This window comes from Girardinichthys multiradiatus, chromosome 18, assembly GCF_021462225.1.
Source record: "Girardinichthys multiradiatus isolate DD_20200921_A chromosome 18, DD_fGirMul_XY1, whole genome shotgun sequence".
Classification (NCBI taxonomy): Eukaryota; Metazoa; Chordata; class Actinopteri; order Cyprinodontiformes; family Goodeidae; genus Girardinichthys; species Girardinichthys multiradiatus.
This window is the reverse complement of record NC_061810.1, coordinates 32,731,745-32,758,001: the sequence shown is the minus strand read 5'-3', so window position 1 is coordinate 32,758,001 and position 26,257 is coordinate 32,731,745. Positions and strand designations below refer to the sequence as shown.

Here is a 26,257-nt window from a genome sequence, read left to right as displayed (position 1 = left end):
GTCTAGGTCTAAAACACCAAATGCATATACAAATGCTTTTGTGCAATTATTTTATGTGAAAGGTGAATGAAATGCTGCCTTCTGTTTGCCGTTTCATGTGATGGGGCAATAACTATTGTAGTTAATATTGAAAATATATAATTTACCTAATGTTATGCATGTTTTAATTGTGCAAGTTTGTGTTTGTTAACTCATGATTGTTTATTTGTTTCTTTTTTGCAGAGCACTAAAAGTTTCTTTCAACAACAAATGCTGAATGCTGCTGTGTGTGCATATGTTTCTCAGTCATGCATTGCCATTGTCTGGGGATTCTTTGGTGGTGATGGGTTGACATTTATTTCACAAATAAAAAACACATGTATATATATAAAGTACCTTAGCAGGACAGGGTTGTAAAATGTGTACATCTGTTAGGGTAATGTAGCAGAAACATTTTATACCTCACAGACTATTTATAAAGAAAATATTTTAAACTAAATTAATGAAACTAATACTACATTGTTTTATCTATACTACACTTTTGCCTTAATTTAAAGTATTAACAATGAATGGAATTGGCAGTATCATCTGAGGAACAAATAGACACATAGATCCTGTAGAGCTCGGAAATGTAGAACATCATTAAGACACTGAGATCCTTCATGAAAACCTAATTGCACAAATCACCATTAAGTATGGCATACCAAGATGATGCTCTGTCTGCACTTCTGTTGCGCACAAATCTGAACCCCCTCAACCAGATCATCACAAAGAGTGTCTATAAACACCAGCTTCACTGTGGAGTGACCATCAGCCACATCCTCTAAATGGATAACATCATGCTAAACATCAACAACAGAGGTGGAAAGAGTAGTGAAACATTGTACTCAAGTAGTCTAGTGCTACTTCATTATATTTTTACTCAAGTAGAAGCAAAAAGTAGTCATCTGAAAAATTTACTCAAGTAAGAGTAAAATGTTCTTTGGTAAAAAGGCTACTCCAGTATTGAGTAACTATTTGATCATAACACCAAATGATGCAATCAGACAGAAAAATAAGAAGTTGCAAATTCTAAAATAAAAAAAAAATAAAGGAGGAGAAAAAAATAATCAATACAAAATAAAATAATTCATGCAGGAGTGCTGGGTTCATCCATTTTGGTTGGACAGACTGACTAGGCTGCGCAGTTCGACATGCACAGCTCAACAGGCGTCACATCTCTGACGTCACCCGGGATTATGAAACTTGCAGAAACCAAGCACTTTTTGCCATTTCCAGTGTGTCTCACAGGACGACGCAATGGAAGTGCATATCTGGAGAGACAAAAGCTTGCAGGCAAACTTTTCCTGCACACGGCCATTCCCGGAAGAGCTTGAAAGCTGGAGTTCTGACTGATACAAGAAGGTCAGAAGATTCATATACCGATTGAAGACCCCGCCGACACTCTGGTGCAGGTAAAAGCCCACAGAGGTTTATTTCCAAGGAGACCCCTTGTTGATTCAGTCGACTGCAATGGTTACTCATATTTTCCCGTTTTGGACGGATGAGAATTTTATTGTTTTTGAGCTGATCACGGAGGCATGACACTCTGGTTCCCACCCCTTCGTTTTTTTTTTTAGATCTACGACCTATCCTCAAACCGGTGAAGAGAAGTCAATGTCAAAGTAATTTTGTTCTTTTTAAATTAAATCAGATAGGTGGATTTAGAGGTCTGGGCAGGGTGAGGCATAGTTTATGGTGATTTAGAATCACCAGTAGTTAATCCAAGGTATCAACTTGTTGCATGCAATAATGATTGAAGTATTTTATGCTGAGCTGTTTGATTTGCAGAGCTAGTGTAGTTTGATTGCGGAGCGCGGATGCAATCAGCAAGGTGCATATTTATGTTTTTGTCTGGCTGATCCCAAATCAGCCAGGAGTTAGAAGTTGGACTTTTAAAAGTTTTTATTCAAAGCAGCTGCGGTCTGGGCCTCGTGGCCTGACCACTCCTTTGTCCCAGTTTTATCACTGGAGCTTTTCCACTGAGTTCCTGCCTCAGAGTTTTATGACACTTTGTTTGAGATTTGGGGCAATCAGGTGTTAGTGGCTAAGGGTGCAGCCCACCATTCTACCAGCTCTCCACTTGACCCAAATTGCACAATTTGTCCATAAAACTGCTGGTTTAATTTTCATAGACACTCTATGTGCATATAGGGGTTGGACAATGAAACTGAAACACTGGTCATTTTAGTGTGGGAGGTTTCATGGCTAAATTGGACCAGCCTGGTAGCCAGTCTTCATTGATTGCACATTGCACCAGTAAGAGCAGAGTGTGAAGGTTCAATTAGCAGGGTAAGAGCACAGTTTTGCTCAAAATATTTAAATGCACACAACATTATGGGTGACATACCAGAGTTCAAAAGAGGACAAATTGTTGGTGCACGTCTTGCTGGCGCATCTGTGACCAAGACAGCAAGTCTTTGTGAAAGGGATGTTCGGGTGCTAACCCAGATTGTATCCAAAAAACATAAAACCACGGCTACCCAAATCACGGCAGAATTAAATATGCACCTCAACTCTCCTGTTTCCACCAGAACTGTCCGCCGGGAGCTCCACAGGGTCAATATACACGGCCGGGCTGCTATAGCCAAACCTTTGGTCACTCATGCCAATGCCAAACGTCGGTTTCAATGGTGCAAGGAGCGCAAATCTTGGGCTGTAGACAATTTGAAACATGTATTCTGATGAGTCCACCTTTAATGTTTTCCCCACATCCGGGAGAGTTACGGTGTGGAGAAGCCCCAAAGAAGCGTACCACCCAGACTGTTGCATGCCCAGAGTGAAGCATGGGGGTGGGTCGGTGATGGTTTGGGCTGCCATATCATGGCATTCCCTTGGCCCAATACTTGTGTAAATGGGCGCGTCACTGCCAAGGACTACCGAACCATTCTTGAGGACCATGTGCATCCAATGGTTCAAACATTGTATCCTGAAGGCGGTGCCGTGTATCAGGATGACAATGCACCAATACACACAGCATGACTGGTGAACGATTGGTTTGATGAACATGAAAGTGAAGTTGAACATCTCCCATGGCCTGCACAGTCACCAGATCTAAATATTATTGAGCCACTTTGGGGTGTTTTGGAAGAGCGAGTCAGGAAACGTTTTCCTCCACCAGTATCACGTAGTGACCTGGCCACTATCCAGCAAGAAGAATGGCTTAAAATCCCTCTGACCACTGTACAGGACTTGTATATGTCATTCCCAAGACGAATCGACGCTGTATTGGCCGCAAAAGGAGGCCCTACACCATACTAATAAATTATTGTGGTCTAAAACCAGGTGTTACAGTTTCATTGTCCAACCCCTGTATGTTCTTTTATTATTATTTTTAGATAGTCGTTTTAGTCCCTTCTGTAGAATAGTGCATATTTAGTTAGGTGAAGATTTTTGGACTAGTAATTGTATTGCTATATGGTCAATAAATTTTCACATACATAAAGAGACGCGTTTGTGTTTATTTTGTGGAAGAGTGATTTATCTGTCAAAATAAGGTCAAAGTTCCCCCACCGATCAGTGGAGCAGCTGATTAAACAGTGACATTTAGTGTGGTTTTGGTTAATAATTATCAATTATTAATGATAATTAACTTATTGTAATTATAGAGTGCTTTGAGCCCATAATCACAACACCAGAGGACATCTCTGATTTCTATTCGTAAGCAATGATTTTTGGCTGAGAAACTAATTTCCTGAATTATGATTTTTATTATATTTGATAAATATGCATGAATCAGTAATCATAATCCTTACAAGAAGAAACACATATTTCCGAATATGATTTTTTTACATGAGAAAGCTAAGTAGGTAATGTTCTATGTACATACTACTTGTACATAGAACAGTGCAGAGTATTTTCAGTGACAATATATGATGTGTATTCATTTGACCTCCAAATGGCACAGCAGGCTTGGCAGATAGAAAACAACATTAGAACAATAAAGGTTGCATACATACAAGAAATCTCTTTTTAAGATAGGATGTAAAGTTCTTTCTTTTGGTTAAAACATGCTTGTTATTCTTTCAGTGAAGTAAAACATTTCTAATGACATGTAGAGTAGCCATAAATTGCACTGAAATAACATCAGCATTATTTTAAAATATTATTAACACCACCATCAGAGACGCTTATCACGCCGTCCCACGTGCTGCACTGGGCCAATCCGACCACATCATGGTCCACCTGATTCCTGCATACAGGCAGAAACTAAAGCTCTGCAAACCTGTTGTGAGGACGACAAGGAAGTGGAGCAGTGAGGCTGTGGAGAATCTCCAGGCGTGTTTAGGCTGTACAGACTGGGATGTGTTCAGGACTACTACCAACAGTCTGGACGAGTACACAGAGGCTGTGACTTCCTACATCAGCTTCTGTGAGGACAGCTGTGTACCATCATGCACCAGGGTGAGTTACAACAACGACAAACCCTGGTTTACAGCTAAACTCAGAAGGTTAAGACTGGATAAGGAAGAGGCCTTCAGGAGTGGGGACAAAGACATATACAGAGAGGCCAAGTACAAGTTTGGCAAGGCAGTGAAAGAGGCCAAACGACTGTACTCTGAGAAGCTCCAAATCCAGTTCTCAGCCAACGACTCTGCGTCTGTCTGGAAAGGGCTCAAGCAAATCACCAACTACAAGCCGAAAGCCCCCCACTCCATCAACGACCGACGCCTCGCCAACGACCTGAACGAGTTCTACTGCCGCTTTGAAAGACAAAGGGACAGTCCTGCAACCATCTCCCACGACGCCCCCCAACAGCTGCAGCCACAATCCACCACCCCCACCTCCCCAACCTCAAGAGGGGCCTTGGCACCTCCAACCCCCACCAGCCCCCTACCCACGCCGAGGACGGCTCTTTCCATCCAGGAGAGGGACGTCAACAAACTCTTCAGGAGACAGAACCCCCGGAAAGCTGCTGGTCCGGATTCTGTCTCACCAGCCAGCCTGAAGCACTGCGCTGATCAGCTGTCTCCAGTCTTCACAGACATTTTTAACACCTCACTGGAGACATGTCATGTGCCAGCCTGCTTCAAGTCCTCCACCATCGTCCCTGTTCCCAAGAAGCCAAGGACCACAGGGCTTAATGACTTCAGACCCGTCGCCCTGACCTCTGTGGTGATGAAGTCCTTTGAGCGCCTTGTGCTCTCACACCTCAAAGACATCACCGACCCCCTCCTTGACCCCCTGCAGTTTGCCTACAGAGCCAACAGGTCTGTAGATGATGCAGTCAACCTAGCCCTTCACTTCATCCTCCGGCACCTGGACTCCACAGGAACCTATGCCAGGATCCTGTTTGTGGATTTCAGCTCTGCCTTCAACACCATCGTCCCAGCTCTGCTCCAGGAGAAGCTCTCCCAGCTGAGTGTGCCCGACTCCACCTGCAGGTGGATCACTGACTTCCTGTCTGACAGGAAGCAGCGCGTGAGGCTGGGGAAGCACGTCTCTGACTCCCTGACCATCAGCACCGGTTCCCCCCAAGGCTGTGTTCTCTCTCCTCTGCTCTTCTCCCTGTACACCAACAGCTGCACCTCCAGTCACCAGTCTGTCAAGCTTCTGAAGTTTGCGGACGACACCACCCTGATCGGACTCATCTCTGATGGTGACGAGTCCGCGTACAGATGGGAAGTGGACCATCTGTTGGACTGGTGCAGCCAGAACAACCTTGAGCTCAACGCTCTAAAGACAGTGGAGATGGTTGTGAACTTCAGGCAGAACCCAGCCCCACCTGCCCCCATCACCCTCTGTGACTCCACAATTGACACTGTGGAATCTTTCCGCTTCCTGGGAACCATCATCTCCCAGGATCTCAAGTGGGAGCCAAACATCAGCTCCCTCATCAAGAAAGCCCAGCAGAGGATGTTCTTCCTGCGGCAGCTGAAGAAATTCAACCTGCCAAAGACTATGATGGTGCACTTCTACACAGCCATCATTGAGTCCATCCTCACCTCCTCCATCACCATCTGGTACGCCGCTGCTACAGCCAAGGATAAGGGCAGGCTGCAGCGTGTCATTCGGTCTGCTGAGAAGGTGATTGGCTGCAGTCTACTGTCGCTCCAGGAACTGTACACCTCCAGGACCCTGAAGCGGGCAGGGAAGATTCTGGCTGATCCCTCCCACCCCGGTCACAGACTCTTTGAGACTCTCCCCTCTGGCAGGAGGCTGCGGTCCATCCGGACCAAAACCTCACGCCACAAGAACAGTTTTTTCCCATCTGCCACCAGCCTGGTTAACAAAGCCCGGAAACCACCCTGACATTCCCCCTTTCCCCCACACCCCCCCTTTTTTTGCTGACAGGACACCTGTAACCTGTAACTCTATGCGTTACATTAACGCTCAGCTTGGACTCCTGCTTTACTTGCACAATGATCATCTGCACTGTTGTATTGCTCTTGCATCTTATACTGCTCTATATTTACTCTCACTCACTTAAAACTGTGCACTTATATTTATATTATATTGTAGATATGTTTGTACTGTTTAATTTGTACTGTATTGCACCGACTACGCCAAAACAAATTCCTTGTATGTCCAAAAACGTACTTGGCAATAAAGCTTTTCTGATTCTGATTCTGATTCTGATTCTGAACAGTAAAACTACTCCTACTACTTTTTCAAAACATTGATAGTAGTAAAAGTAACTTGTAGTAAACATAATTGTAAATGAGTGAATGTAACTAGTTACTACCCCACCTCTGGTCAACAGTGAGTGACACATTGACTCACTGATCAACCTAATCAGAATATACAGCAAGAGCACTGGGATGTCTTCTGTATTAGGTAAGTGTGGTCACTGGTATCAGGACAAGGAATCTCCTCACAATAGTAGGTTTTACACAAAACCCAGTACTCTGAGACTGTATGTTCAGAGGAAGGAATAGCATCAAGGATTAGTGAGCATCAGGCCACCACGCAGAATTAAACACCAAAGATTCTGGAGTACATAAGAAAGATGGGCCTTAGTGACTGTCTGCTAAATGACTGTCTCAGTCAGTGAAAAGTCAGTGTGCCAGAGAAGTACTGATAGGAACCAATATGGAAAGATATGCACATGCCTGCTTGGCATGTACAACTGGCACCTAGAGGAAGTGACTGGGATAGAGAAAGCTGGACTGAAGGACAGTGTGCAAAGACTGCTGTAATTTGGGCTGCTCAGGAACAGGGAACATTATCAGTGTAGGCCTACCATATTGGACAGGACTCAAAATGCTGCCTCTGCAACAATGCCCTTGAAACAGTCACATAGTAAATGGGTGTAAGTTTCTGGGCGGCACAGGATACATGAAATCCCATAACCAAGTGAACTGAAGGTCCACAGTCAAATTGGGAGACACTGATAGGGGGGTTCTGTTATGATACTAATGAATTTGAGTTTTGTTTTTCTCTGTTTATTTCACGTGTGGGTCATGGGAAAGTCCTCAATAAGTTCTGGAAAATAACCTTCAAGTTCTGAAAAGTAACCTGTAAGTACAGAAAGTACCCTGTTAAATAATCCTTCAGCACAACCTGTTCGTTGAGAGTAACCTGAAAGATGTAGAAAAGTGACATGCCACTTCATATCATGACTCCCACTGTAGGGAACATTTGCCTCTGTTTATGTCCACTTTTGCACAACTGACATCTCTAATACCCAAAGTCTGAAACTCAGAAGTCTAAATCCTACACATAGTCCGTAGTGGGATGTTAATATTTGATAGGCTTTTACAGCTATTCGGAAACTAAGCATTATTTTTACTTGTGCTTACATGTAGGCATCTGGTTTATTAACTGTTATCATGTTTTTTTGTTCTGAAATCCCTTGTGAAGCTGTGCTAAAGACAATCTTGTTGAAAACCCATAACACTCCTGAGAATCAGATGTTTAGCCCTAACTAGACCTATAAAGATGCCAGTACGTCTCAACCCCTTTCCATTTAGGCATTGATGTGCATTTGCTCTGCTGATCACTAGCTACAATATTAAAATCATTTTATCTGGTGAATTATTTTGTTTGGGGGAGAGGGCTGCTTATTTCCTTTTGTGTTTACCTTTTTAAAGTGTCATTCTACAACATTTGGAGGTATGTTTAAAATACTAAATATGATGTCTGGATTGTAAGGTAAATCTTGTGGGCTCAAAGAGAGGTAAAATGCTTAAACTTTAATGATATAATTTTGTTTGTGAAGTTGATGCTGTGTATGTAGAGCTTCCGATGCTGTGAATTACTTAACATAAATGTAAGAGCTAAAAATGGCCAATCTATATAACACATCTGTTTTACAGCTAAATGGCTTTAACATTTCTCATGAAGGTATCTTCCCTGCATTCCTTTTTGCTACCCTAAACTACCTGATCATCCTTTTCTGCAACCTTACACTAATTCTTACCATTGTTATGAACAAATCTTTGCATGAGCCAATGTATCTCTTCCTGCTGAACCTTCCTGTCAATGACCTCATAGGTTCTTCAGCACTCTTTCCACAGCTGATTAAGGAGATACTGACAAACAGCAGAAGGATGCAGCTCTCAGCTTGTATTGCACAAGCGTTTTTCATCCATATCTATGCAGCAGGTACAGTGTTTATTCTTAGTGCGATGGCCTATGACAGATACATCGCTATATGTTACCCGTTGCGTTACAACACTGTTATGACTAATGCTCACATCATGAAAATAATCACATTAGTTTGGTCTTCTTGTGTGGTTTTAATAGCTGTGCTTTTTATTCTTCTTTTACGTTTGCGCCACTGTCGATCCGAAATATTACACCCCTACTGTGATAATGCAAGTTTGTTGACTTTGGTATGTGAAGATACAACCATTAATAACATTTATGGTCTTTTTATAAGTGCTCTTTCGCAAGTAATAGCTAATGGAATGGTTTTTTATACATATCTTCGGATCCTTTTTGCATGCTTCAGTTCCAAACAGTCAGACACTAAAGCAAAAGCTTTGCAGACATGTGCTACACATCTATTTGTTTTTCTTTTGATGGAGTGTTTGGGCCTTTTTACTATAATATCATACAGAGTAAAAAATGTTCCACAACACATAAGAAGATTCCTCGGGGTGTCAACATTAATCTTCCCCCCAACTTTAAACCCAATCATTTATGGACTTAAAACAAAAGAAATTCGTGAAAAAGTCATCAACCTTTTCAGAATTAAATAATATTTTTATTAATGTGCTTTCTCCAAACCTGCACTTATGTGTGTTTTAACATTTATATTGAATTTATTTCTCTAACTATAATTTTAACTGGACTTGTTAGATTGCTAATGTAATCTAAAACCAATGTTCTGTAATTAACCAATCATTCCATGTTTCTCTCTTTTTTGTTTATACAGTTCTTCTGAACTTCTTCTGCTCTTCTAGCCACTGCTTTTAACAATATGTGTTTTTGAATATTAAAGTTACATTGAAGCACTACCATTATGTCACAGCAAGGTTTACTACAGGGATTATTTTTCTTCTCTTTCATTTGTGTAAGAAGCTTTCAAATTTTTGTCTAAATGCCAAAAATTCACAATTTCAGGAAATTAGTTCTTCCTAATAAATATATTCTTCACAGGCTTAAACAGGCAAGAAAAAGGAACAAATTTGGATTCAGTGAGTTGAACTATTTAGTTAAGGAATAATAGGACAGATTTTGTGTGATGAAGTTGTAAAATAAATAGTTAGAACTTAATAAAACTGTTATTAATAAAATGTTCTTGCAGACTGAATAAACAGAAAATTTTGTTTAATGTGACGTAAATATGCTGCTTTCTTGTAAGCAAAATTGATGCAGTGATTTTACAGACACTTAATGCAATATGATAAAAATGTTTTCATATTGCCTAAATGTGTGCCCTTAAAGGATTTTAAGGATATTTTGTTTCATTTAATTGTCTCCCTCATTACAAATAAATGCTTACCTCTTGTCCTGCAGAACCATTCCTGCTCCGCCAGCTGTAAGACGAAATTATAATTATTCATTAAAAAGTTGTTGAGTGGTTTTCATGTGGTTATTGCATAAACCTAAAATTTTATCCTAAATCTACAAACATAATTATAGCAGTTAGGAGGCAGGCAGGTCCATAATAATGTAAAAAAAAAAAAAAAAAAAAAGAAATCCAAGAATTCACAAAAACAAAATGACGACAGTACACCAAATAAAACAATCTTACAGTAAATGACTGTAGTGAGGAGAGTGATTAGTGAAAACAGGCATGTGATTACAGTGATGCATTATAGGTGGGATCAGGAAGGAATTGAATGGATCACCTGAGAGAGACTGACATGAAAGCAAACTGACACCGGGAACAATATCTAAACAGATTATTACTAAGCACAAGTGAGCACCAAGGAGTCTCTGACAGCTAAACACTAATAGAACATAAATCACAGAAACAACTCAACATCCAACCCCTTCTCTTTAGATCTGGTGAAGACTTGGAGAAATAAATGTTATGACCCAAGACTGATCAAGACCTTTTTCCACATAAGTTTGGTACATTAATTGTGTTTTGTTTAGGGGGAAATAGAAACAAGCAAACAAACAAACAAACAAACAAAAAAAACCCAACCAATCATTCCATGTTTCTCCCTAAAAAACAAACAGGCATATGAAATCCTTTACCTACAAAAATCATTTTAGCAGTGTGGTTATTATTGTTGCCTCACAGCTACAAAGTGGCGGATAAAAATGCCTCTTAGTTTAATTTATGACTTAAAACTGGCCTTGTAGTTTATGTGTGCATCTTTAAAATACTCATAGCTGCAGTGTTATAAAATTATGTTGTGTTTTACTCATATTTCTTTGTACTGTGCAGCTTACCTGAAAGTTTTAAAAAGAAAAATATTACGGTGGACACCTTAAAAAAAATAACGTCTTCAAAACAACATTTGCTTAACACTACGGAGCACAAGGCTCAGATAACTGACTTATTTAAATCTATCAATAAATAAATATAGTAGCCTATGGAGAAACACTCCGAACCCTATTCTTATTTTTTTTTTTGTTGTTGTCTTTTTTACATAATCAGTGATCAAACATTTTCTGTCAATGGATAAATAATATCAAACTTATACAGCTTTGGAAATCTGTAAATAAAAAAAATAAAAAAACCTCAAGTAAAAAGTGGTACTATGTGGCCACGTTGATGACAAAGGTTCTGTGTTGTTAATTGTTCTTTTAAACAGAATTAAGTTAGCTGATTATTTCAGTGCTTCTATTGCTCATAGTTTAAACCACAGAACTGTGCAAAAGTTTTAAACTCCCCCAAATGCCAGGCATTCTTCTGAAGTCACCTTAATCAACAGCTCCCAGTCTTTGTGAATGTATTTCAATGCTTCTCTTTGTTTTTTGGTTGCTTTTCCACTTCTCTATAGTCCATCACGTGACCATTTTAGATAAATGATTTTAATGGCTGTTTATTAAGCTGATCTCTAACAGAACCCACAGAAAAAAAGTCCACAAAAGTAAAAAGATAAATCACTAAACCAATTTCTTATATAATAAAACCCCATCAAAGATAATAGTATGACAATCAGAACATAATATATTAGATTTTGGGGGGTTTTAAGCTGATTAACCGTTGAACAATTTATGATCAGCGAAATAATGAGTCATGTCTCAGGTCTTATGTCAGGTCTTGCTAGATTTTGTTTTACCTTTGTTACAGAATCAAATCAGGAGCAGAAGAAAACTGGATGCTTAACTTTTCCAGGCTTTCTAGCTTGTATTAACACAGCTCTGCAAAAATACAATGATACAATGATCTGCCTGCTCCGTGCAGTGCACATTTTAAGCAAAGAGCAGGATGTGGTAAAACAGATGCTGTCATGATCTATTGGACTTTGAGTCTAGTTTGATTATTGTGGGATTTCATTGCAGAATCTTAGGTTTATTTTTATTCGTGTTTTAGGTAAACAGTGTTACTTTTACCTCAGTGCCTTTGTTTCTTGTTCTTCTACAGCTGTTTCCCATCTGCTGATTTTCTCACCTGTGTAGCATCCAAGAATCATAGTCCCAGATATGAATACTCTTTGGTTCAGTAATGCCATGTCTGTGCTGTTTATTAAGTCTTGATGTTTCACTATACTCCTGTCGTCCTCGTTTCTGCATTGAGGTCCCCTACAACACCTGTGCAATTATCACATTAAACCTCAATCTACTCACCATGTGGCCTCCTCGCCATGTTTTGCATTCCGGTCCTGCCTCCAAACCCATGACCTTGACAGTTTAAATGTGGACCCAAGAAAATCAAAACATTTGCTGTTTACAATCAATTTAATGATAGTGCTTACTTTTATTCTGATTTTATTACTTTCTGCTTGCAAATCTGATTATACTGTATTTTTGTAATGTCCGTGATGTTATAAAAATGTTTTACCTGTACTGAGAGAAATGGAGAATATGAACACCCAAGGAAACACCTCAACTGTTTTACAACTAAATGGCTTTAATCTATCTTCTGAAGGTGTCTTCCTTGCATTTCTTTTTTCCACCCTTAACTACATAATCATAAGTTTCTGCAACCTTACTCTAATCCTTTCTATTCTGCAGAACAAATCAATGCACCAGCCAATGTATCTCTTTCTTGTGAACCTTCCCATCAATGACCTGATCGGTTCTTCAGCATTCTTTCCACACCTCATTCAGGAGATATTGACAAACAGCGGGAGGATGCAGCTCTCAGCTTGCATCGCCCAAGCTTTCATTCTCCATTTCTACACAGGAAGTATTTTGTTCATTCTGACTGCGATGGCCTATGACAGATATGTCGCCATATGTTTCCTGTTAAGTTACAACACCGTTATGACTAATGCTCACGTCATGAAAATAATCACATTAATCTGGTCTTCCTGTCTGGCTCTAATAGTGGTGCTTTTTCTTCTTCTTTTATGTTTGCGACAGTGTCAATTTGAAATAAGTCAGCCCTAATCCAAGTTTGTTGCGCTTGGGTGTGAAACTCCTACCCTAAATAACATTTGTGGTCTTTTTATAACTGCTATTTTCCAGGTGATATTTATTGGTATGATTTCATATACATATGTTCGGATCCTTATTGCATGCCTTAGATCCAGACAATCGGGCACTAAAGCAAAAGCTCTGCAGACATGTGCCACACAGCTGTTTTGTTTTTCTTTTGTTTGAGTGACTGGGACCCTTTACTCTTTTATCCTACAGAACAAATAATGTACCACTTAATTTAAGGAGATTAATGAGGATGTCTACAATAATCTTCCACCCAACATTAAACCCAATCACTTATGGACTGAAAACAAAAGCGATTTGTGAGGAAAATACTGGGCTTTTTCAGGATTAAATTGGTTCTTTCTTAATGGTTTATCAATTTGACTCAACTTATGTTTGCAAACTGGAATATTTGTGTTGGATTTGTTTCTCCAACAATAATTTTCATTGGACTTGTAAGCTTAAATATGCCAGTCTTTTTAAGATCCTTGGGTGTTAGAGTCTCGTTTTCATTTGTATCTCTGTTTTACATATAATTACCTACATACTTATTGACTTAATTATTTACTTCAACTCTGCCAGCCATTGCTAATCTTCAGGTTAAAGTAGAAATTCATTTGAAATGTGACACTTAAATTATGGCAGATGTCAGATCAGTTGAGGCAGCTGGCCAATTGGAAGCCATTCCTTTTACAGAAGTGCTTTGAGACAGTAATCCAGGCCTTTGTCACTCCTTGGCTGGGTTATTTCAATGCACTTTACATGGACTAGTGGTTCTTCTCTTGCTCAGATACTAAATGCTACTGTATGTACTTTAACCGGCCCAGCTAAATATGGGCATGGAGAGTATGTTTCACTGAAATAGCCATTAAAATGAAAACTATTTAAATAACAAATTAAAATTATAGTTAGAATATTTAATAACTGATGATTACAACTTTTGTGAATGCATCTCATTATGTCTGTGAGTCTCCAATTAATAAAATTTTTGTCAACTCTGTTTTGTGGTTGATGCATCCAATAGATATACCTTTATAAAAAATTTTAAGGGTCTTTAAGAATTTTAGGACTAACGTTCTGGCATTTCTGTTCTTCTGAAATTTTCATTTGTTCTTTGTACCTTGATACCACAACTTTTGACAGTGATTGCTTTTGTAAATTTAAATCTAATTTTTATCAGTACATTTTGGTCACCACAAAATTTTGCTACAGGGATCATTTACATACTTTAATTACTCTGAGCAGCACTCAAAATCTTGTCTAAATGCCAATAAATTTGAAAATGAGGACATGTTTGTTAGTCCTTTTTCATTCAAACAAAACATACATGTAAAGCAAATAAAAAAATAATAAGATGACAGTAATTAAACACTTGTTTGTCATTAAATGAATAAATCCTTAACTGTATAAAAGTTATTCTTTGTAGCCACATTGGCAAGATCTGATTCATGATGCTTTGAATGTTATGTTAAGGCTACTACTTCAAAGACACAGGAACATATTCTCCTTCCTTAGACTAGAGAAAAAGATACAAAATTATTTATGTAGTCTCCGTAAACGTAATTATGCTCCTTCCTTTTTTTTAAAATGCAATCGGTCTGGTACTTTCATTGCAGTGCCCTAAAACACTTTAGATTACTTGGAATTGCTTTCCCAAACTTTAGATCTTAACTGTTTAAAGATTTTTTGGACCACTTTGCTTGTTACCATTGTTCTGTTTATATTAAGATTTTACCAAAGTTGATAGTCTCACATTGTTGTTTTGTCACACTTAAAGGTTTCAGATCATTAAATACATTTTCATGTTAGAGAAACTAACATGAGTAAATGTGTCTTTTTAAGTCGCTGTGGAGGAATTTAGGCCAACTCTTTTTAGTAGTATGATTTTAATTCAGCAACAATGGAACGTTTTCGAGCATAAACAGCTTGTGTAAGGTCATGCCACAGCATCTCAAACAGATTTAAGTCAGGACTTTGACCCTTCCACAGCAACACCTTTATCTTGTTTTTGTACACCTGCCGAACATTCTGGATCATTCTCCTGCTGTGTAATGCATGTGCACATGCCCTTGAGGACTGGTAGGCTGGAATTCTTCACTGGGATTTTCTGCTTGAGAGAAGAATTTATAGTACAGTAAAACATTTATTTACAGCAGGTCCTCCAGGTCCTGAGGTAGTGTGGAGCGTTTGGTCTGCACACAAATTTCTCTATAACAATGTTTAATGTTGGGCAGTTATCAAATTTGTTCATATTTAAAGTACTACTACTAGTGTTACCATTGCTTCGTTGCGCTTCTTCACCATCGTATATTGAAGACTACAGAACATTTCATCACGTTTAAGAAGATTTATTGGGTGTCCATATTATTTGTCCCTCCCAACTTTAAATCAAATAATTTAATGATTGAAAACAAAATAAATTGGTTAAGATGTGGTAAACTTTTCCATGAATAAACATCTTCTTTATTAATAATTTGTCACTTAACTTGAGTTTTTAAAATGCAGCCAAAAGGATGAAGATTTACTTTCTTAACTTTGTACATGTGATGAAAACCTAGCAGAGAAAGGTTTGCTGTAATTATTATGGCAACAATTATGAAATCTAAAGCTAGATAATTACCTTACCTTTAGATTCCAGATCTTCACATCTGACATATTAAAAAAAATAGAAGAGTTTTATAAGTACTTTGTTGTGAATTATTCATGACATGAGCTTTTTTTGTTCTTCTCTATGTCACAACCAATTATGACAGGCTGCATTTTTATGCATTATATGAAAACCCATTTTAAGATGTGCTTATGCTACAGTAATGAGTAAAAAGTGTTGGTAAGATGTTAGTACAATATTTCATTTTTTGTTTATTATAATGTGCAGCTTTCCAAAATATGAAGTCATGAATCTCAGTTTTACATGCTAGCTTTATTGTTTCCAGGGTAACATTATAAGAATGAGCAACATATAATCAAAGCACATACGATACATAAACATTTGTTGTTGTGGTTTCCTTTTGTCAAATGTGTGGTCAAATTTACTGTACCAGTTTGACTGAGTTGCAACAAAAAATGTTTTATCTTTGTCTCAAGTATTAAAATTCTCAATTAACCTTTTTTTCCTTACATCTTATGCACACTTTAATGTCTGATGCTGATTTCTTATGAACTTAAATGATGGATTTTGTGAGACATTTTATAGATTTTTATTTAGTGATGAGTAATTGCTTAAAACTGCCCCCTAAAAAAAGCAAAAGGAATGATATTACACAATTATATCATTCACATTCACAAAAACTAAAAATAAAGGCATCTAAATATTTCACTCTGGGCTATGCAGCCCTCTTGTGTCTGTTGACATTGCAAAGATAGGGAAGGGCCTATCTATAGCAGTTAGGCTCAAAACTATTCAGACATCAAAATAATATTAACTCAATCAACAGGTTTATAGTAATGGCACAGGTCACAATTTTAAATTATATATTTATATAGCTTTTTTCAAGAGAGGATTATCTTAAAACCTAGATCAATGATGTTAACAACTGAACTATAGATGATACTTCCGAGTGTAGCTCCCCGTAGCAGTCCTTCAGCAGAGCCCGTGCAGCCGGGGCCTCAGGCTGGCTGGGTGACGGTACGTAGAAAGCATGGTCCTAGATCCCAGCCCACAGGTCACCACCAACCGGTCTGCGTTTCAAACAGATTTTCCCCACTCAGTTGAGAAGTCAACTCTGGTAATTGGCAGCTCCATAGTCAGAAACGTGTAACTAGAGACACCAGCGACCATAGTCAAATGTCTGCCAGGGGGCAGAATGGGCGACATCAAATCCTACCTGAAACTGCTGGCTAAGGATAAGCGTAAATACAGTAAGATTGTTATTCACGCTGGCGGGAATGACACCCGGTTTCATCAGTTGGAGGTCACCAAAGTTAGTGTTGCTTCGGTGTGTAAGTTTGCCAAATTAATGTCGGACTCCGTAATTTTCTCTGGTCCCCTCCCTGATCTGACCAGTGACGACATGTTTAGCCGCATGCTGTCATTCAACCGCTGGCTGCCTAGGTGGTGTCCAGAAAACAATGTGGGCTACATTGGTAACTGGCGAACATTTTGGGGAAAACTTGGTCTGATCTGGAGAGACGGCATCCATCCCACTTTGGATGGAGCAGCTCTTCTTTCTAGGAATCTGGACGAATTTATTAGTTCTCCAAAACTCTGACAACCCAAGGTTCAGACCAGGAAGCAGGGTCGTAGTTTAACACTCCTCTCTGCAGCTTCTGTACTGCCACCCACCCATTATCCTATTGAGACAGTGTCTCGCCCACGGCCAAAATTTAATAGATTAAAAAATAATCTAAAAGGAGGAAATCAGGAAAATCTCATAAAAATAAACACAACTCAGACTAAAAAGATAAATAAAACAATTAAATGTGGCTTACTCTTCAAAGACATTGTTAGTTAGTGACCTTATTTCTGACAATCAGATTGATTTATTTTGCCTAACAGAAACCTGGCTGCAGCAAGAGGATGTTACTATAAATGAGTCAACTCCTACTACATTCCTCGAAATACTGGGCGAGGAGGAGGAGTAGCAACCATCTTTCAGTCCATTTTATTGATTAGTCCCAGACTCTTTTGAATATTTAATCCTTAGTTATCCTCATCCAAATTGCAAAGCACTAAAACAACTTCTGTTTGTTGTTTTGTACCGTCCACCAGGCCCTTACTTTCAATTTTTAGATCAGTTTTCAGACCTTTTATCTGATTTAGTGTTAAATACAGATAAAGTTATTATAGTGGGGGATTTTAACATTCATGTTGACACTGAAAGTAATAGCCTAAATATAGCCTTTAATGCTATCTTAGACTCAATTGGCTTTGCTCAAAACATTAACAAACCTACCCACCTTTGTCTTCATTCTCTGGACCTTGTGCTGACATATGGCATTGAGTGTAAAGACATAATATTCTCTCATAACCCTGTCCTGTCTGACCATTTCTTAATAACCTTTGAGTTTAATTTAACTGAGTACTCCACACCTGAAAGAAAATGTCATTATAGTAGATCATTATCAGACGATGCTGTAACAACCTTTAAAGAATCTGTTCCACTTTTAATCTCCTCAATATCACAGAAAAGCACAGTGTAGGGCAATAATTCTGTTTCTGCCCCTTCACAAATTGATTATCTTGTTCATAGTGGTCATTTAGACACGTGGTGATTTAGACAATGCAACCCCCTTGAAAAAGAAGGTAATTATTCATAGGAGGCAGGCTCCTTGGTTTAATTTAGATCTGCGTACTTTAAAGCACAATGTTAGAAAATTGGAGAGAAAATGGTGCTCTACATAACCTGAGGATTCCTACTTAATCTGGAAAAATAGCCTACTGTTGTATAAAAAGACACTTCGCCAAGCCAGAACAGCTTATTTCTCATCATTAATAGAAGAGAAAAAGAATAATCCTAGGTTTCTCTTTAGTACAGTTGCTAAACTTACACAGAGTCATAGCTCTGTTGAGCCATCCATTCCCTTAGCTCTTAGCAGTCATGACTTTATGGGATTTTTCTTAAATAAAATTGATTCTATTCAAAATAAAATCTTTCACATACTCCCGAAGATGATTACTTCATCCTCAGCAAGTGAGACAACATTGGAAATTACTGTAGGACCTGATCTGTGTTTGGACTGTTTTGATCCTGTGGAGCTTCCTGGGTTATTAGAAATATTAGCTTAATCTAAACCTTCAACTTGTATGTTAGACCCAATCCCAACCAAATTATTTAAGGAAGTGTTCCCTCTGATTACCAGCCCCATTTTAGATATGATTAATCTATCTTTAGTAAATGGATATGTACCACAGGCTTTAAGGTAGCTGTAATTAAACCTTTACTTAAGAAACATTCACTTGATTGAGATGACATGAAAAATTACAGACCTATATCCAATCTTCCATTCTTATCTAAAATTCTTGAGAAAATAGTTGCTAATCAAATGTGTGAGCATTTACACAGCAATGACTTGTTTGAAGAGTTTCAGTCAGGCTTCAGAGCTCATCATAGCACTGGAACAGCTCAGCTGAAAGTCACTAATGATATTCTTATGGCCTCAGATAATGGACTTGTGTCTGTACTGGTTCTGTTAGATCTCAGTGCTGCATTTGATACAGTCGACCATAATATTCTCTTAAAAAGGCTGGAATATGCTGTAGGGATCAGGGGAACAGCGCTAGGCTGGTTTAAATCTTATCTGTCTGACTGATTCCAGTTTGTTCATGTAAATTATAAATCATCTTTAAACTCCAGGGTTAATTGCAGAGTACCACAGGGTTCACTACTTGGGCCAATTCTCTGTACTATATATACAGGTCCTTCTCAAAATATTAGCATATTGTGATAAAGTTCATTATTTTCCATAATGTCATGATGAAAATTTAACATTCATATATTTTAGATTCATTGCACACTAACTGAAATATTTCAGGTCTTTTATTGTCTTAATACGGATGATTTAGGCATACAGCTCATGAAAACCCAAAATTCCTATCTCACAAAATTAGCATATTTCATCCGACCAATAAAAGAAAAGTGTTTTTAATACAAAAAACGTCAACCTTCAAATAATCATGTACAGTTATGCACTCAATACTTGGTCGGGAATCCTTTTGCAGAAATGACTGCTTCAATGCGGCGTGGCATGGAGGCAATCAGCCTGTGGCACTGCTGAGGTCTTATGGAGGCCCAGGATGCTTCGATAGCGGCCTTTAGCTCATCCAGAGTGTTGGGTCTTGAGTCTCTCAACGTTCTCTTCACAATATCCCACAGATTCTCTATGGGGTTCAGGTCAGGAGAGTTGGCAGGCCAATTGAGCACAGTGATACCATGGTCAGTAAACCATTTACCAGTGGTTTTGGCACTGTGAGCAGGTGCCAGGTCGTGCTGAAAAATGAAATCTTCATCTCCATAAAGCTTTTCAGCAGATGGAAGCATGAAGTGCTCCAAAATCTCCTGATAGCTAGCTGACCCTGCCCTTGATAAAACACAGTGGACCAACACCAGCAGCTGACACGGCACCCCAGACCATCACTGACTGTGGGTACTTGACACTGGACCTCTGGCATTTCCTTCTCCCCAGTCTTCCTCCAGACTCTGGCACCTTGATTTCCGAATGACATGCAGAATTTGCTTTCATCTGAAAAAAGTACTTTGGACCACTGAGCAACAGTCCAGTGCTGCTTCTCTGTAGCCCAGGTCAGGCGCTTCTGCCTCTGTTTCTGGTTCAAAAGTGGCTTGACCTGGGGAATACGGCACATGTAGCCCATTTCCTGCACACGCCTGTGCACGGTGGCTCTGGATGTTTCTACCCCAGACTCAGTCCACTGCTTCCGCAGGTCCCCCAAGGTCTGGAATCGGCCCTTCTCCACAATCTTCCTCAGGGTCCGGTCACCTCTTCTCGTTGTGCAGCGTTTTCTGCCACACTTATTCCTTCCCACAGACTTCCCACTGAGGTGCCTTGATACAGCACTCTGGGAACAGCCTATTTGTTCAGAAATTTCTTTCTGTGTCTTACCCTCTTGCTTGAGGGTGTCAATAGTGGCATTCTGGACAGCAGTCAGGTCGGCAGTCTTACCCATGATTGGGGTTTTGAGTGATAAACCAGGCTGGGAGTTTTAAAGGCCTCAGGAATCTTTTGCAGGTGTTTAGAGTTAACTCGTTGATTCAGATGATTAGGTTCATAGCTCGTTTAGAGACCCTTTTAATGATATGCTAATTTTGTGAGATAGGAATTTTGGGTTTTCATGAGCTGTATGCCACAATCATCCGAATTAAGACAATAAAAGACCTGAAATATTTCAGTTAGTGTGCAATGAATCTAAAATATATGAATGTTAAATTTTCATCATGACATTATGGAAAATAATGAACTTTATCACAATATGCTAATATTTTGAGAAGGACCTGTATGATTCCAATAGGTCAAATTATCAGGCAGCATAGGATAAATTTTCACTGTTACACTGATGATACTGAAGAATATAAACTATCTATGTGTGTAATATAAACTATCTATGTGTGTAATATAAACCATCTATGTGTGTAACTGGAATGTGTGGAAATAGGGGGGTCAAGCTTAGGGAGTGAAGCATAGAAGGGTCCTAGGGGAGTGAAAACATAGGGAGGGAGAAGCACAGAGAGGGCAAGGGCATAAATTGGTGAATGACAAGGGAGTACAGGATAGAGAGAGTCCAAGGTCGTAAACAAGTGGAGGACAAGGAAGGCCGAGACAAGACAAGACAAGCTTGCTATAAGAAAACAACTAGAAATACTCCATATGTGGACATAAGGAAATGTTATGTTATACATGTGTGACATGATATATGTATATGTTGAACACACCCTTGAGACTGAATAAAACGAGCTGGAAGCAGAGAGTTGATCAGAGTTGGGCTTGCAGCTGCATGGGGCCTCCATCTCTCACTCTGCGCAGAAGGTGAACATAAGTAGATTGTACTTGTGTTTATTTCACTCTTTGAAACCTGTACCCAAATCAACCGACCCGGGGAAGCAGACACGGCTTCAACAATACTCAGCTTTACTTATCCATAAATTCTGATGAACCCAACCAGTTAGATAGACTACAAGCATGTCTTGAAGATATAAAAACTTGGATGACTTTAAATTTTTTGCTTCTAAATTCAGACAAGACAGAAGTTGTCGTCTTTGGACCGGAGTCTTTAAAAAAGAAACTGCTTAGTCAATCACTTAACCTGGATGGCATTAGATTGACCTCCGGTAATAATGTAAGAAACCTTTGTTATTTTTGACCAGGACATGTCATTTAAATCCCATATTAAACAGGTTTCTAGGATTTCCTTTTTTCACCTCCGGAATATTGCCAAAATTAGAAATATCCTATCCAGGAGTGACGCTGAAAAACTAGTCCATGCATTTATTACTTCAAGGCTGGACTATTGTAATTCTTTACTATCAGGATGTCCACAAAATGCAGTTAAAAGCCTTCAGCTGATTCAAAATGCTGCAGCAAGATTTCTGATGAAAATTAAAAAGTAAGATCATATTTCTCCTACTTTAGCTTCCATTCATTGGCTCCCTGTTAAATCCAGAATAGAATTTAAAATTCTCCTCCTCACATATAAAGCCCTTAATGATCTAGCTCCATCATACATCAGAGATCTGATTGTTCCATATGTTCCTAACAGAGCACTTCGTTCTCAGACTGCAGGTTTACTGGTAGTTCCTAGAGTCTCTAGAAGTAGAATGCGAGGTAGATCCTTTAGATATCAGGCTCCTTTCCTGTGTAACCAGCTCCCGGAATTGGTCCGTGAGGCGGACACTCTGTCTACTTTTAAGGCTAGGCTTAAAACTTTCCTTTTTGATAAAGCTTATAGTTAGAGTGGCTTAGTTTATCAGGGAGAGAGCCTTCCTCCCTCCCTGTTGGATGGAGTAAGGGGGAGTCACGTTTAGCCTAAACCGGCTCAGTTATGGTTGAGGTGCAAACACACCCTCCATTTCTGCTATGTGTATGACCCCTTCTCTTTTCCAATGGTTATAATCAGTCTGACAGAGAGAGGTATCCCAATCCTTGTGGTTTTTAGTACAACAATAACCATCAGTGGGACCCTTTGTGGGGTGCCTTGAGACGACATTGTTGAAAATAAGCGCCGTTTAACTAAATAATCTGAACTGAAACTTTCTATGTAGTTATGCTGCTATAGGCTTAGGCTGCTGGAGGACATAATGACCACTTTCACCCTCTTCATTAAATTCTCACACTACTCTCCAATTTTGCATTATTTGCTGTTATTTCAGCTTTTAACTTTGTTCTCTCTTTTCACTTCCTAGAAGCTACACCTGACCTGGCTCTGTGTCTACCTGTGACACCTTTCTGGAGGGGGGAATTGTCCGACCTTCTGCTGGCAACAACTTAATGCTCAACATCTACCGATGATCCACATGGCCATGTCTTTTAGTGTTTAACCCTTTCTCTCTCCTAGACATGGCAATTGACTGAGCTTTTACTGTGACTAACCCTCTGTGCTCTCTTTCAGACTCTAACCTTGAAAACTGGCTCAGAGTTTATATGTTCTTTCTTTCTAGGTGAAACAACTAAAGGAGCTACATCCATTAACATTTACTTTTCCTTCGCATAGAAAGTACTCCTGGATGAGTGCTTTTTTGTTCTCTTTGTGTCTCTGCTCTGTTCTTTCTCTCAAACCCCCAGTCGGTCATTACAGATGGCCGCTCACACTGAGACTGGTTCTGCTGGAGGTTTCTTCCTGTTAAAAGGGAGTTTTTCCTCTCCACTGTCACTACATGCATGCTCAGTATGAGGGATTGCTGCAAAGTCAACGCCAGTGACTGTCCACTGTCTCTACATCCGGGAGGAGGGAATGCTGCAAGTCACTGACTGGATGCAATCTGCTGGGTTTCCTTAGACAGAAAAACCTTTTATCCAATTTGAATAAATAACTAACTCTGACTGCACTGTTCAATGGTTAGGACTAATTTGAATGTATGTACCTGACTTTTGTGAAGTGCCTTGAGGCAACATGTGTTGTGAATTGGCGCTATATAAATAAAACTGAATTGAATTGAATTGAACTTCATGATTTTGTCTTTACAGGACTGGACTAATTAATGGTCTGGAAACAGACCATCAGTCCCACCAGTACTCTCTCACCAGGAAACTGTGATGAGAGATTACCGACTTGCTCAAACAGAGGAACTCATTTAACCTCTGCATTAATGTTGTTACACTGGCTGCTAATCAGATTTGGATTTCATTTTAAAATTCCCTTCTTTACCATCAGAGATAACATGGGCAGGTTCCTTACTAGTTTGCTTATCTGATTCCACTATGCAGCTGCTCCTGTAGTGTGAGAAGATCTAATCAGAATCTTTTAGTTGTTCCCCACCCCCATCGACGAGACCAATCTTCCTACCTGTGGAACCCAGATTGAAATGTTATGCCCCTATTTCTAAGGAGTTTTCACTCTGTGGATACTTTTTAAAAGAAGCTAGAGACATTTTTATTCCAAGAAGTTTTAGTTAGACCTTAGTTTTGTGATTGGTATTTATGATTGTTTTGTGTTCTGTTTTATCTATGTACATTGTTTAGTATTTTGGTGGGTTACTCTTTTTGAGAAGAGCTTTGCAACATTTGCCTGGGAAAATCTGCGATATAAACAAACTTTAACTAATTTACTTGAGCACAACAATCCTTCCAAATTTCTCCACCTTCACTAATGCCCAGCCAGTGTAATGTGCAGGTTGTGTACACCGTCCTTTTAAGTCAGTGATGCTCCTTAACAAATTAAAATACAGGTTTATTGTAAAGATGGTGCAAATTGCTCAAATATATTATTTTAGCACAGGTGAAAGGTCAAATTAAACCAAGGAATTTTTCCAGACATTCCTCAGTGTTTCTGGAAAATATATTAGGAATATATCAGGAATAGATGTCTTGCAATCGAAAAATGTGGGTTTAAGCCTAGCTGTTGCCCTACTATTTACAGCCACCTTTTTCTCTAATTAATCTTCATCTAGTATTTGAAAGTCCATGTTGGCTAAGTTGAAGTAAGTGTTTTCAGCCTCATAAAGAAAATGATCTCTGATGCCCAATTCTATAAAAACTGAAAGCAAAAGCAAACACTATGCATTGATATTTGAACAAAATTAATTATTACATTTGAATTAGGCTTTAACATCTTTTGGTAACCGCACGACTTAAGAAGAAACACAGATAACCCGTGAGACTCTTGGGAGTTGCATGCAAAATAAATGTTGCACTGCCTCCAAGATCTTACCAGTCAGTTGTTGTAAGATGTACTTCAGCACAACTGGCCAATAAGCAACAAATGCAAAATGAGTATGTATATGTTGTGGGATTTTGCTGTTTTTGTTTATTTATTTTAAATTATGTGCAAGTGTTAAATAAGTTTTAAATGGTACATTAAATACATGTATACTTGAGAACATTTGGAAATCGCCTGATTAGAATCAATGTCATTTTTAGGGTATGCTTTTCTCTGACACGCTCATTTCTTGTTTTAAATTCTCCTTCTTTGTCTGTCTGTATGCAGATATTCTGCTGTTTATGTAGAGATTGAGAAGTTCTGAAACTGTTTTTCATTTACACTTAGAGAAACTGAAAAGATGGACAACATATATAACGCTTCATATGTGTTACAGCTAAATGGCTATAACATTTCTAATGAAGGTGTCTTCCCTGCATTCCTTTTTGCCACCCTTAACTACATGATTATCCTTTTGTGCAACTTTACTATAATCCTCACCATTCTGTTGAACAAATCGCTGCATCAGCCAATGCATCTCTTCCTGGTCAGTCTTCCCATCAATGACCTGATAGGTTCTTCAGCACTCTTCCCACACCTCATTAAGGAGATATTGACCAACAGCAAAAGGATTCAGCTCTCAGCTTGCATCATCCAAGCCTTTTCCATCCATATCTATGCAGCAGGTTCGGTGTTCATTCTGACTGCGATGGCCTATGACAGATACATCGCTATATGTTACCCTTTGCGTTACAACACTGTTATGACTAATGCTCACATCATGAAGATAATCACATTAGTTTGGTCTTCATGTGTGGTTTTAATAGGTGTGCTTTTTATTCTTCTTTTGCGTTTGCGCCATTGTCGATCTGAAATAACAAATTCCTATTGTGATAATCCAAGTTTGATGAATTTGGTTTGTCAAGATACAACCATTAATAACATCTACGGTCTTTTTATAAGTGCTATTACACAAGTATTAGCTAATTGTCTAGTTTTTTATACATATCTTCGGATCCTCATGGCATGCTTTAGATCCAGACAGTCAGACACTAAAGCGAAAGCGCTCCATACATGTGCTACGCATCTATTTGTTTTTCTTTTGTTTGAGTGCTTGGGCCTCTTTACAATCATATCTTACAGACTAAAAAATATTTCACCACATTTAAGAGGATTTATGGGGGTGTCTACATTAATCTTCCCCCCAACATTAAATCCAATAATTTATGGATTGAAAACAAAAGAAATTCGTGAAAAAGTGTTTACCATTTTTAGGAATAAATGACTTATTTCTTAATAGTTTATTACCTAAACTGAGCTTACATTATACAAACTGTCTCCATAGAAAAATTACTCTACTTGTTACATGAACTTGCATCCAATAGATTTTTGTAAATCTTGTCCTAACACTCAAAGCAAACGTATTGTTGTTTGTTCTATTTTTTTTAACTTAATTGCAGAGAATGTTTTTGTATATTTATAATTCAAGTGATAATTGTA

At 38.8% G+C, this 26,257-nt stretch overlaps 2 protein-coding genes and 1 pseudogene across 2 annotated transcripts; all 3 read left to right on the top strand.

The window, feature by feature from the left end:
- Positions 1-8,087: 8,087 nt before the first annotated feature.
- LOC124884694 (olfactory receptor 52K1-like) lies at positions 8,088-9,164 on the top strand. The gene has a single exon (XM_047392747.1). The coding sequence runs from the start codon at positions 8,244-8,246 to the stop codon at positions 9,162-9,164; it is 921 nt and encodes a 306-aa protein (XP_047248703.1). The 5' UTR covers positions 8,088-8,243.
- A 3,229-nt stretch (positions 9,165-12,393) lies between these two features.
- On the top strand, positions 12,394-13,306 carry LOC124884693 (annotated as a pseudogene).
- Positions 13,307-24,853: 11,547 nt separating this feature from the next.
- Positions 24,854-26,042, top strand: LOC124884692 (olfactory receptor 52K2-like). The gene has a single exon (XM_047392746.1). The coding sequence runs from the start codon at positions 25,119-25,121 to the stop codon at positions 26,040-26,042; it is 924 nt and encodes a 307-aa protein (XP_047248702.1). The 5' UTR covers positions 24,854-25,118.
- The last annotated feature ends 215 nt before the right edge of the window (positions 26,043-26,257 follow it).